Source organism: Myotis nattereri (genome assembly GCF_964212035.1).
Source record: "Myotis nattereri genome assembly, chromosome: 6".
NCBI lineage: Eukaryota > Metazoa > Chordata > Mammalia > Chiroptera > Vespertilionidae > Myotis > Myotis nattereri.
The window spans coordinates 22,985,056-22,998,969 of NC_138081.1; the positions used below are offsets into that span (position 1 = coordinate 22,985,056).

The following is a 13,914-nucleotide window of genomic DNA, read 5'->3' on the forward strand; positions in this document are numbered from 1 at the left end:
GGGTCAAAAGAGGAGGATTAACTAGGAGTGAGAATGTCCACAGTCAGAGGAGTGGCTCATCTAGATTTAAACAGGACCCAGGCAGTAACTTGGAGTATGAGAAGCCCGGTGCCAGGACTCCAAGTATATGGGCTGATATTTAGGGAAGGTCTTCATTCCAAGCAGAGCAAATGAGGTGCAATTCAGGAAAAGCAGGTAGAATCTTGTCGAACACAAAAGGAATTTGAGAGGAAGGCACTCAGAGGCTTATAGGTATCTCCCTATTTCAAAATTCTCAACCTCCACCCCCATCCCCCAACCAGGCTGCTGTCATTGTGTGTTATTGCAGATGCGAAGCAAGTTTAGATCCCACCACTGCATTTCTGCCTGGCCTCCAGAGTAATGCAAAACTTACTAGTATTTGGCATCTCACACAGGTCCCTCTGTCCATGAAAGCTTGTACATTCATTGAGCAGTGGTGTTGCACTTGGAGCAAATTAGGTCATTGCCCACCCACTGGATCCTCTGTCATGTTCCAGCCATGATGATCACATCACTGCAGCCCTGGCAAGTGGAGTGCAGGGTCAGTGTTCTGATCACTGCACCTTGAATGAGCATGGCAGAGTTACTGGGTTTTGAGTAAGTACCCTATTACAGATGGACCAGGGATCTTATAGACTAATTTGTTAAAGTGCCTGGACATAATTTATAAAAAGATTTGGGGAAGGTATCTACTAGTAAAAGTGAAAAGCAAGGTACAAGCTGAGTTTGCTAAGAAAGCATAGCAAGGAATCAGAGAAAAAGAACTCTAATGCTTTCTAGCTAGTATTGATGAGAGAGTGGATAACACCCTCAAAACTACTTAAGCTTTGAGACAAGCAAATCCTAGCATCCTAGAGCAGTGATGGCGAACGTATGACACGCGTGTCCAAGGTGACATGCAAACTCATTTTTTTGGCTGACTTTTCTTTGTTAAATGGCATTTAAATATATAAAATAAATATCAGAAATATAAATCTTTGTCTTACTATGGTTGCAAATATCAAAAAATTTCTATATGTGACACGGCACCAGAGTTAAGTTAGGGTTTTTCTTTTTTTTTTTTTTTTTTTTATATATATTTTATTGATTTTTTACAGAGAGGAAGGGAGAGAGATAGAGAGTCAGAAACATCGATGAGAGAGAAACATCGATCAGCTGCCTCCTGCACATCTCCCACTGGGGATGTGCCCGCAACCCAGGCACATGCCCTTGACCGGAATCGAACCCGGGACCCCTCAGTCTGCAGGCCGACGCTCCATCCACTGAGCCAAACTGGTCTCGGCAAGTTAGGGTTTTTCAAAATGCTCACATGCCGAGCTCAAAAGGTTCGCCATCACTATCCTAGAGTGATGCTTTCAGCTCTTTGTGGAACCTGAATGAGAAATATAAGCTCATCCTATATACTTCTACACTACTCACCAATGAAATTTATTTTGAGTTTGCTCCTTCACTAGGAAAGGAGAGTTCTCAGTAAGTACGGCTGTCATCCCTCTTCTGTGAGGCAAAACTCAAGTAATGAAAATATTAGAAATATGGAAGAGGGAAAATGAACCAAGTTGATACCGTTATAATTAATGGTTATTAATAGTAAGAAAGGAGCAAAGGGGGAAGCCAGAGATGATAAGCTTGGCCATTTGGGAAGCTTAACCAGGAAGCTGCCATTTCACACTCTCTCGAGAAACACTGGTCCATTCCCTGCAGAACACTGGGAGAAAGGAGAAGGGGTCCAACAAAGGGGAGATGGATGCATGCCCAGAGAAGTTGGGATGACTAGGGAAGGTTCCTGTCAGTCACACCTGGGAACAGAATGGGTGTGGCTAATGCAAGCCCATGAAAATGTGGGGCTGCATAATCCCTTAAAGGAGTTTGCGCTCATGTTGCTTTTGTGACTCTTGGCTCATGGGGCACTGTCGCTCCTGCTTCCTTGCTTTCGCCCTTGTTTCCTCCATAGCCATGTGGCCTGGGAAACCCCGCATGCAGTGGACTGATGGACTGTGGCCGGAAACACAAAGTAAGCTATCCTGATGCTGTATTGGATTGTGCCAACATGGAATGGACACTCTGGACACTGACTCTGATTTTAGCCCTGCTAAAGCCAAAGCTACACTTCTATGGCAGGACTGAGGGAGAGGGGGTCTTGGAAACTCAGGGATGTAATTCCACAAAAATAAAAATCACTCATTCTACCATATGAATCTCAGAAAATTCTTTTTTTTTTTTTTTTGAGATATCTCAAGAATTCCACTTCCATGAGCAACAGGTGGGGACAAGGACCACCCCCCACCCCCCCACTTCCACCACTAACAAAATCATGCTAGGATGGTCACAAGGGCCAGGATTGGGCCTGGGAGTAGGGCCAGGTAAGGGGTCAGTGAACATCAGTAGTAGTTTCACTGTAGCCCTGAGAGTTACTTTGTAGCATCAGCAGTCACTTCTATAAGGAATGATCAAGGTACAAAATCTATAAATAGCCCTGGTCGGTGTTGCTCAGTGGTTAGAGTATTGGCCTGCACATCAAAGGGTCATGGGTTCGATTCCCAGTCAAGGGCATGTACCTGGTTTGTGGGTTTGCTCCCTGCCCTGGGTTAGGGCATGGGCAGGAAGCAACTGGTTATATGTCTCTCTCTCATCAATGTTTCTCTCTCTCTTCCCCTCTTGCCTCCTTCCTCAGTTCCTCCCTCCCTTCCACTCTCTCTGAGAAGCAATGGAAAACATATCCTCAGGTGAGGATTAACAAAAAAAAAAAAAAAATCTGTAATGATAAAAGCATAATATGCTAATTAGACCAGACAACCTTCCGGCCAAAGCCAGGGCTCTGAGCGAAGCCTGCGCCTGCCAGCAGCTGGAGGGAAGCCCGGGTCCCGGGTGCCAGAGGGAAGCCGGTGCCTGCAACCGGGGGAAGGAAGGCCTATTCTTGCACGGATTTCATGCATCGGGCCTCTAGTCTATAATAAGAGGAATGGAATATGCAGTGTGTTATTTTTTCTGACTACATTTTAAATATTGAAATATCTTTTAAATGTTTTCTAGATTTTTCAAAGAAACCTAGTTACTTTGTAGTTCTTAATACAAATAGCATCTGCTTCTTGCTTCCTGTATTTCTTCAGGAATTACCTCCCTATAATGGTTTTGGACCAGTCGAAGATTCTGCTCAGAATTGTTTTGTTCTTATTCCAAAAGCTCCGAAAAAAGATATTATTAAAATGCTGATGAATGAGAACAAGGTGCTTCGTTTTTTGGCTTCACTGGTGAGGATAATTTTTATATACTAAGATTCTGTTCTGTCTCAGTATTGTGCCTTGATATATGTTGGACGCTGTTAAGTATGGTGTCCCTGAACCAAGATGTAGCTCAAGGCCAATCTCCCACAAAAATCTTTTCTTAGATCATTAATCTTCCCCTCTGCCCCTCAAATTTTGGCAGCCCTTTTTGCATTTTTAATTAAGTAGTTATGAAAGCCTGATTTATATTCAATTTATTTATGTGTCTGTGTGCCTTTGCAGTGTACTCTGACTTTGAGGGTAGGGACCATGTCTTACTAATTTTTAGCATTACTTGTCATATCTAGCTTGTTATATTTTATAGTCACTAAATATAATAAAGGGACTCATTTATTGATATCAGTTAACTAGATGTTGTCTTTGAGAGGTCATATGGCTAGTGGTTGAGAACATAGGTCTGGAAAGAGACATAAATTTAAATTCTGAATATTCCACTCAGGCAATTCCCTGAATTCCCTGAGGCAAATTACTGATAGGAATTCAAAGGATAATGTCTTTTAAGAATGGAAAAAATGTAGAAAAAAGAATATAAACATTTTATTTAGAACTATCCACATAAATATTAGAAATTAAAGTAAATTACTTCTGGGAATAGGAATTGGCAGTGGGAAGGGGTAGGCCAGGTGATTTTTCAAATTACAGGCAGATTTGGAGATGCTGTTAACCAGTGAGACAATTTAGTACTATAAAGATATTTGCCCCAAATTGATTTATGGTTTCAAAGCAATTACAGTCAAAATCCCAAAGGGTTTTTAATTTTTGCAGATTGACCAACTGATTCTACTATTTATGTGGAGATGTAAAGCACTTCCAAGCATGGCCAAGACATTCTTGGAGAACAAGATTGGTGGATTTGCTTAACAAAATATAACATATATTAAAAAGTCATGTAAAGTAATTAAGACAATAGAGTATTTGTGCAGATAGATAATTAAATCAATGGAATAGATTAGCGGCGGTCACCAACCGGTGGTCCACGGACCACTGGTGGTCTGTGAGGTCCGAAAGGTTGGTGACCGCTGGATTAGAGAGTTCAGAAACTGACTTACACACATTTAGATACATGACTAAGGGCACTGCTGAGGGATTAGGAAAGGAAGGCCTTTTCAATAAATTATATCAGAACAATTAGATATCTATTTGGAAAAAAAGAAAATATGACTCACCTCAGACCAAATATAGAAATTGATTCTGGGTGAATTTAAGATTTAAATGTGAAAGGCAAAGCAATAAAATTTCTTAATAATAATAAAATTTTAACCTTGTAGTAGGGAAAGATTTCTGTAGTGGTACACAAAAAGCCAAAATTGTTTCAAAAACTGATAAATTTGACTACATTAAAATGGACATTAATGTTCCTCAAAAACACCAATAAGAAAGTAAAAAAACAAAAAGACAGAGTGGGAGAAGATGTCATTGCAGAAATCAACTAAGAACTCATATCCAGAATATCTAAAGAACAATCTAAAGTCATTTTTAAAAATAAGCAAGAAACTTGAGCGGGCATTTTACAGTAGAGGATATCCAGAAGGCCAATAAATGTATGAAAAGGTGCTCAGCCTTTTTAGTGATCAGGAAGCTACAAATTATAACCACAAAGAATTGCTCTCACCTACCAGGATGGTTAATATGTTGGTGACAATATGGAACAATAGGAAATATACTATCAGTGACACACTCACTTAGGAAAATAGTTTGGCCTAATCAAACATACCAGGTTGTGCCAAAATAGTACATATATGTGCACTAAGAGATAAGAATGTCCCTAATAGCATAATCCATGATTGCTAAAAATAAACCTGGATGTCCATTTATAGGAAATTGACTGGATAAATAAAATGGCATGTTTATACAATGATTCGAATTCTGTTCAGCAATGAAAATTAATGAGCTACATTTACAAATAACAAGGATAAGTCACATAACCATAACTTTAAATGTAAGAACTCAGTCACAAAATAATACATATTATATAATTTTCTTTATATTAAGATTTTTTTTTTTTTTTTTTTTTTTTTTTTTTTTTTTTTTATTGCTTAAAGTATTACAACGGGTATTACATATGCGTCCATTTTATCACCCCGCCCTAGACAGTCCCCTAGCCTCCCCTATCCCCCAGTGTCTCATGTCCATTGGTTATGCTTATATGCATGCATACAAGTCCTTTAGTTGATCTCTTACCCCCCTACCTCCTGCCCCCCAACCCTCCCCGGCCTTCCTGCTGCAGTTTGACAATCTGTTTGAGGCTGCTCTGCCTCTGTATCTATTATTGTTCAAAAGTTTATAATGGTCTCTATTATCCATGAATGAGTGAGATCATGTGGTATTTTTCCTTCATTGACTGGCTTATTTCACTTAGCATAATGCTCTCCAGTTCCATCCATGACGTTGCAAATGGTAAGAGTTCCTTCCTTTTTACAGCAGCATAGTATTCCATCGTGTAGATGTACCACAGTTTTCTAATCCATTCATCTACTGATGGGCACTTAGGCTGTTTCCAGATCTTAGCTATGGTGAATTGTGCTGCTATGAACATAGGGGTGCATATATCCTTTCTGATTGGTGTTTCTGGTTTCTTGGGATATATTCCTAGAAGTGGGATCACAGGGTCAAATGGGAGTTCCATTTTCAGTTTTTTAAGGAAACTCCATACTGTCTTCCATAGTGGCTGCACCAGTCTGCATTCCCACCAGCAGTGCACAAGTGATCCTTTTTCTCCACATCCTCTCCAGCACTTGTCGTTTGTTGATTTGTTGATGATAGCCAGTCTGACAGGTGTGAGATGATACCTCATTGTTGTTTTGATTTGCATCTCTCGGATGATTAGTGACTTTGAGCATGTTTTCATATGTCTCTTGGCTTTCTGAATGTCCTCTTTTGAAAGGTGTCTATTTAGGTCCTTTGCCCACTTTTTGATTGGATTGTTTATCTTCCTTTTGTTGAGTTGTATGAGTTCCCTATAAATTTTGGAGATTAGGCCCTTATCAGATATGACATTGGCAAATATGTTTTCCCACACAGTGGGTTTTCTTGTTGTTTTGTTGATGGTTTCTTTTGCTGTGCAGAAGCTTTTTATTTTGATGAAGTCCCATTTGTTTATTTTCTCTTTAGTTTCAAGTGCCCTAGGAGCTGTGTCAGTGAAGAAATTGCTTCGGCATATGTCTGAGATTTTGTAGCCTTTGGATTCTTCTAGAATTTTTATGGTTTCCTGTCGTACATTTAAGTCCTTTATCCATTTTGAGTTTATTTTTGTGTATGGTGTAAGTTGGTGGTCTAGTTTCATTTTCTTGCATATATCTGTCCAATTTTCCCAACACCATTTATTGAAGAGACTATCTTGGCTCCATTGTATGTTCTTGCCTCCTTTGTCAAATATTAATTGAGCATATTGGTTCGGGCCGATTTCTGGGCTCTCTATTCTATTCCATTGATCTATATGCCTATTCTTGTGCCAGTACCAGGCAGTTTTGAGAACAGTGGCTTTGTAATACAACTTGATATCTGGTATTGAGATCCCACCTACTTTGGTCTTTTTCAGGATTGCTGCAGCTATTCGGGGTCTTTTTTTATTCCAGATGAATTTTTGGAGAGTTCGTTCTAGATCTCTGAAGTATGCCGTTGGTATTTTAATGGGAAGTGCGTTGAATTTATAGATTGCTTTGGGTAGTATGGACATTTTAATGATGTTGATTCTACCAATCCAGGAACACGGTATGTTCTTCCATCTGTTTATGTCTTCCTCTATATCTTTTTTCAACGTCCTGTAGTTTTCTGAGTAGAGGTCTTTTACCTCTTTAGTTAAGTTGATTCCTAGGTAGCTTAATTTTTTTGGTGCAATGGTAAACGGGATTGCTTTTATAATCTCGCTTTCTGAAAGTTCACTACTGGTGTATAGAAATGCCTCCGATTTCTTGGGGTTAATTTTGTATCCTGCTACATTGCCAAATTCATGTATTAAGTCTAGTAGCTTTTGGATGGAGTCTCTGGGGTTTTGTATGTATAATATCATGTCGTCTGCAAATAAGGACAGTTTTACTTCCTCTTTTCCAATTTGGATGCCTTTTATTTCTTCTTCTTGCCGAATTGCAATGGCTAACACTTCCAGTACTATGTTGAACAGGAGTGGTGAGAGGGGGCATCCCTGTCTTGTTCCTGTTCTTAGGGGAAATGGTGTTAGTTTTTGCCCATTGAGTATGATGTTGGCTGTGGGCCTGTCATATATGGCTTTTATTATGTTGAGGTATGATCCTTCTACTCCCACCTTGCTGAGAGTTTTTATCAAAAATGGGTGTTGAATTTTGTCAAATGCTTTTTCTGCATCAATTGATATGACCATGTGGTTTTTTTCTTTCAGTTTGTTTATGTGATGTATCACGTTTATTGATTTGCGGATATTGTACCATCCTTGCATCCCTGGGATAAATCCTACTTGGTCATGGTGTATGATCTTTCTGATGTACTGCTGGATCCGATTTGCTAAGATTTTGTTGAGGATTTTGGCATCTATGTTCATGAGGGATATTGGCCTGTAGTTCTCTTTCATTGTGTTGTCTTTACCTGGTTTTGGTATTAGGGTGATGCTGGCTTCATAGAATGAGCTTGGAAGTGTTCCTTCCTCTTGAATTTTTTGTAGTAGTCTGAGGAGGATAGGTTTTAGTTCTTCCTTGAATGTTTGGTAAAACTCCCCTGTGAAGCCGTCTGGTCCTGGGCTTTTGTTTGATGGAAGCTTTTTGATGACTGCTTCAATTTCTTCCATAGTTATTGGCCTGTTGAGATTTTTAGATTCTTCCTGATTGAGTTTTGGAATGTTGTATTTTTCTAGGAATTTGTCCATTTCCTCCAGGTTGTCTAGTTTGTTGGAGTAGAGCTGTCCATAGTATTTTTTAATGATCATTTGTATTTCTGTGGGGTCTGTTGTTATTTCGCCTCTATCGTTTCTGATTTTGTTTATTTGGGTCCTCTCTCTTTGCTTCTTGGTGAGTCTGGCTAGAGGTTTGTCAATCTTGTTTATCCTTTCAAAGAACCAGCTCTTGGTTTCATTGATTTTCTGTATTGTTTTTTTGGTCTCTATGTCATTTATTTCTGCTCTAATCTTTATTATTTCCTTCCTTCTGTTCACTCTGGGGTTTTCTTGTTGCTCTCTTTCTAATTCTTTGAGTTGTAGAGTTAGATGATTTACTACCATGTTTTCTTGTTTTTTGAGATAGGCCTGTAGAGCTATAAACTTCCCTCTCAAGACTGCTTTCATTGTGTCCCATAGGTTTTGGATTGTTGTGTTTTCATTGTCATTAGTTTCCAGGATGTTTTTAATTTCTTCTTTGATCTCATTGGTAACCCAATCAATATTTAATAGCATGCTATTCAGCTTCCAGGTGTTTGAGTATTTTTGGTTGTTTTTATTGTAGTTTATTTCTAATATTATGCCATCGTGGTCTGTGAAGATGCTTTTTATGATTTCAATCTTCTTGAATTTGGGGATACTTTGCTTGTGACCCAATATATGGTCTATTTTTGAATATGTCTTATGAGCATTTGAGTAGAATGTATATTCCCTGGCTTTGGGGTGGAGTGTTCTGAAAATGTCTATTAAGTCCATCTGATCTAGTGAGTCATTTAGGATTGCTGTATCTTTGCTGATTGTTTGTCTAGAGGGCTTATCCAGTGCTGTCAGTGGTGTATTAAAGTCCCCTACTATGATTGTATTGTTGTCGATCTCTCCTTTGATATCTTCCAGGAGTTTTTTTATGAATTTGGGTGCTCCTGCATTGGGTGCATATATGTTTACCAGAGTTATATCTTCTTGTTGTATTGATCCCTTTAGTATTATGAAGTGGCCTTCCTTATCTCTTGTTATGGCCTTCACTTTGAGGTCTATTTTGTCCGATATAAGTATTGCTACCCCAGCTTTCTTTTCCTTTCCATTTGCCTGAAAGATATTTTTCCATCCTTTCACTTTCAGTCTGTGTGAGTCCCTTCTAATGAGGTGGGTTTCTTGTAGACAGCAGATGTATGGGTCATGTTTTTTTATCCATTCAGCCACTCGATGTCTTTTGTTTGGAGCATTTAGTCCGTTTACGTTTAAAGTTATTATTGAAAGGTACTTGTTTGTAGCCATTTCTGTTTTTGTGTGGCTGTTTTCTTTCTGAGCTTTTTATTTCTTATTTTTATACCAGTCCCTTTAGCATTCCTTGCATTGCTGGCTTGGTGGTGATAAACTCCCTTAGCCTTTTTTTGTCTGTGAAGCTTCTTATTTCCCCTTCAAGTTTGAATGATAGCCTTGCTGGATAGAGTATTCTTGGATTCAGTCCTTTGCTTTGCATCACTTTGTAAATTTCAGTCCATTCTTTTCTGGCCTGATGTGTTTCTGTTGAGAAATCATTTGACAATCTAATGGGAGAGCCCTTGTATGTAACTTTCCGTCTCTCTCTTGCAGCCTGTAAGATTTTCTCTTTGTCCTGAACATTTGCCATGGTAATTATGATGTGTCTTGGTGTGGGTCTTTTCGGGTTCACCTTGTTTGGGACTCTCTGGGCTTGTGTGACTTTTTTCTTCCCCACCTCAGGGAAGTTTTCTGATATTATTTCTTCTAATAGGTTTTCTAATCCTTGTTCATCCTTTTGTTGTTCTGGTACTCCTATTATTCGTATGTTGTTTCGTTTCATGTTGTCCCAAAGCTCCCTTAGGCTGTCCTCCTGTCTTTTAATTTTTTTCTCCAATTGCAGTACATTTTGGGTGTGTTTTGCTTCCTTGTCTTCTAATTCACTAATTCGGTCCTCCGCTTCTCCTAGTCTACTGTTGATACTTTCAATGGAGTTTTTCATTGCAGCTATATCACTCTTCATTTCTTCTTGGGTCTTACTTAAGTTGTTGATTTTTTCATCTGTTTCTTCTAGCTTCTTCCATATGTTATCGATTTTTTCATCTGTTTCGTCTTGCTTCTTGCAGAGGTTGTCGATTTTTTCCTCCATCCGGTTTATGCACTCTAGGACCCTTATTCTGAATTCTTTTTCTGTCATGTTGCATGCCTCTGTATTGCTTAGCTGCTTTTCTGGAGAGTCCTCCTTCTCTTTCCTTTGGGGGTTTCTTTGTCTACCCATGTTTGATCTCACTGACATATCTAGACGTTGAGTCGTTCAGTGGTTGCTCCCTTGGTGGCAGTGACTCCTTGATCTGTGGTTGCTCTTCGGGCGGTTGCGGTAGCAGCTGCTCTTCAGTTGGCAGCAGCTCCTCTGGTGGGTTCTGTTCACAGCTGTGGTGGCTCTTCTGGCTGGTGGGGCGAGGTTTCACGTACAGCTGCTGTTCCTCGGCAGAGGGTGTGTTGCTCAGGAGGTTGCTGTTGCTTGGACCTGCTGCGTTGATTTAAAGGCACAAAATACAACACAACAAGGCACCACGTACCAGGCACTATACACAAATATATTCACGATATTAATAACCCCAAATAAAGGTGATCAACCGAATTAAGAGAATTAGGGAACAAGGAAGAAGAAAGAGAAAAAGATAAAAGAGAAAAAGAAAAGAAAAGTAGGGACCAAAAAAAAAGGAGTGCAAAAATGAAATCTGGAAAAAGAAGGGGGGAAAATAAAAGCGAGAAAAGAAAAGAAAAAAAAAAAAAGAGCGAAAAGAGAGAATGAAGTGGAAGAGGGGGAGAGACTTTTTATATGAGGAGAATACTCCTATAGAACAGCCATTAATCCCAACAAATTCCAGCAACAGCTCCCTGGAGATGAATGCAAACTAGAAACAACCAATAATATAACGATGAAAATAGAATGGAGAACACTAATCCCAAAATAAAATAAAGAGAAAATAAAATGGCACTTTAAAAAATGGTAAAATGGTAGCAGTAGTAATACTGGTTAAAAATAAGAAGGTAGTAATTAAAAGGGTAAAATCAGGTGATGGAAAAAGAAGAAAAGAAAAAAAAAAAAAAGAAAAAAAAAAGAAGAAAAAAAAAAAAGAAAAAAAATTGGTTTCTTAGTTAAAAGGTGGAAGAAAAAAAAAAAAATTGCAGTAGTGAAGGTCCCTTGGTTCTTCTATTCTTCAGTGTGGCTCGCCTTAGACCTGCCAGGTATTCAGGAGAGTGTTGAGTTTCCCTGCAATACACTGTTCCTCTGTGTTGTAAACCACAGTCCTTATTTTAAAGCAGACCGCTTTTGTTTCCCAGACTGCCTTATTTTGTGTTTAGCAAAGAGTCAGTTTGTGGGTCAGCCTCTGGGTGGCAGTGTTTTGGGGTTGGCCTCTGAGGCTATAGGGCCTTTCTGTCCAGTGGAAGTTCACTGCCCGGAGCTGGCTGCGTAATAGTTAGTTACCAGCGCTGTGTTGTTGCTGGGATTGAAAATCCCTCTATAGGCCAGACCCTGTTAACTCCCAGGGACTGATCAGGTTATTTTAATCCTTGATCTTGTACAGGGTGGAATCTGGGTGTGGCTGTGCTCCTTGCCTGGGGGCTGGGGGGAGGAGTCTCACTCTCCTGAGAGAATGGCTGCCCCAGTCCTGTGCTCAGGGGTGTCTCAGCACTCAATTCGCTGCCACCTCTCCCGGCTCCCCCTCTCTCCTCAGTCTCTCCCCAGATTCCACTCCTCCGCACACTCTCCCTCTCTTCAGCACAGGTGAGTGTCTGTATCCGAAATGTCCCATGAACAGGATTCAGTGAAAACAAACAAACGCCGGCCGCGGAAACGGGGAAGGCTTGGTTTCTGTAAGCTTCTTCTCTTACCGAGACTGCATGGTCTGGTCAGCTCTTCAGGCTGCCCCCTTTAGGCTCAGTCCTCTGTGATCACAGCACTGAGCTCTCAATTCCCCCGGCGGCGCCAGGAATCCCGCGGTTCTCCTTTCCCCCCGTCAGGGGCTGTGCCTGTCCCAAGGGACGCGGCTGCCGCGCGGTCTCCCTCCGACTCTCTGGGTTCAGAGGTCTGGCAAACTTTCCTGCCCAAATCCCTGGTTTTTTTTTTACCTTTCCTGGGGAGTTCTGCTCTTCTCGGCTGCAAACCGTCTCACCAGCTGAGCAATTTCGCCAATTCGGTGTGGGTGTTACTAGTTTCAGCTGCTGACTCCATTTGCTCCGGGACACGACCTGGGACGCGTCTGCCTATATCGCCGCCATCTGCATTTAGATGGAGCGCCTGTCTCTGGGGTTGTGGATTAGCAGTAGGCTGGAGCAGCTCTGCTGGATGGATCTCATTTGGTCTATATTAAGATTTTTAAAAAACAGGCAAAACAGAACTGTTTAGGGATGCCTGCTTTGTGGTAAAACTAAAGAAAACCGTAAACTTAAGACAGTGGCTTCTTGGGTGGGGGAAGGATAGGGTATTGATTGGGAGAGTGCTTTCTAGGTTCTGTCAGTGTTGTTTCTTGACCTGGATGGTGGTTACCTGGGTGTTCACTTTATGAAAATTTTTTGACCTGTACATTTGGGGGGGCGGTTTGGTCATTTTCTCTGTGTGTTAGAGTTCAAAGTAAAAAAAAAAAATCATTTAAAAGAATACCAATAAGACTAATATTTTTTTTAAAAATATATTTTATTGATTTTTTACAGAGTGGAAGGGAGAGAGACAGACAGTTAGAAACATCGATGAGAGAGAAACATCGATCAGCTGCCTCCTGCACATCTCCCACTGGGGATATGCCCGCAACCCAGGTACATGCCCTCGACCGCAATCGAACCCGGGACCCCTCAGTCCGCAGGCCGACGCTCTATCCACTGAGCCAAACCGGTTTCGGCAAGACTAATATTAATAAAGAATTAGTGTGTACCTTCCTATGGTTAAAGGAAAAAAGAAGTGATATTCTGGTTGTGGTAATTTTCAAAGGGTTTTCCCTGGCCTGGTAAAAATAGAGGGTATAGCCATTCAGCTCATCACAAACACTCTGAAGCAGCGGTCACCAACCTTTCAGACCTCACGGACCACCAGTGGTCTTCGGAGCCCCGGTTGGCGACCGCTGCTCTGAAGGATGAGTCCCCAACCCCCTTGCTATGGCCTTGCCTGTGGCCCTGCTCAGAACTTTATATTTTATTCTAAGTGTGATGGGAAGTCTCTGGAAGTTTGAGAATAGAGGAGTGATATGGTTTGATTTTTATTAACTATATTGTGGATGTGGTGTTGTTGTTGTTTTTAATTTTACAGGGGTATCCAATCAAAAACGTTTGGAAACCATTAGATTAGGGAATGCGGAAATTATCTTACTAAGAGGAAACCCAGTGTCTTTCTGCAGCAAATGAGAAATGATTACACAAGTCCCTGGTCTAAATGAGAAGATGGGTGCGAAAAGTGTGATATGGGAAGATTTTAGTCAGGAATAAGCATGTCTGTTTTTAAGCTTGTTCCACCTGGAATTTGTGGCTTAAAGGTTATATGATCACTCTCAGCGAGTTGATTTGGGAGAAGTCTTGTCTACATGATAGTTTCTCAGAATCACTTTTAACTCTACAATTCCTCCCTTCTTAAATTTTCTTTTAAAATTATGTATGTAAATGGATTTGTTTAAAGAACTAAACTCTGCACAGGCATCATAGTGCCCACGAAGTTGAACCTAATGTCAGCCAGGAGGTCTCACACTGGCAGCCTATGGGCAGAATGTGGTGACCTACGTGCTTTGTTGGTGTGCATGG

At 40.6% G+C, this 13,914-nt stretch overlaps 1 protein-coding gene across 1 annotated transcript in view; it reads left to right on the forward strand.

The window, feature by feature from the left end:
• The window catches only part of EFHC1 (EF-hand domain containing 1), a 66,416-nt gene that overhangs the window by 38,325 nt on the left and 14,177 nt on the right, over nucleotides 1–13,914 (forward strand). Inside the window, exon 7 of the mRNA XM_081094835.1 lies at nucleotides 3,129–3,269. Coding sequence (XP_080950961.1) covers nucleotides 3,129–3,269 — 141 coding nt within the window. The remainder of the gene's footprint in view (nucleotides 1–3,128; nucleotides 3,270–13,914) is intronic.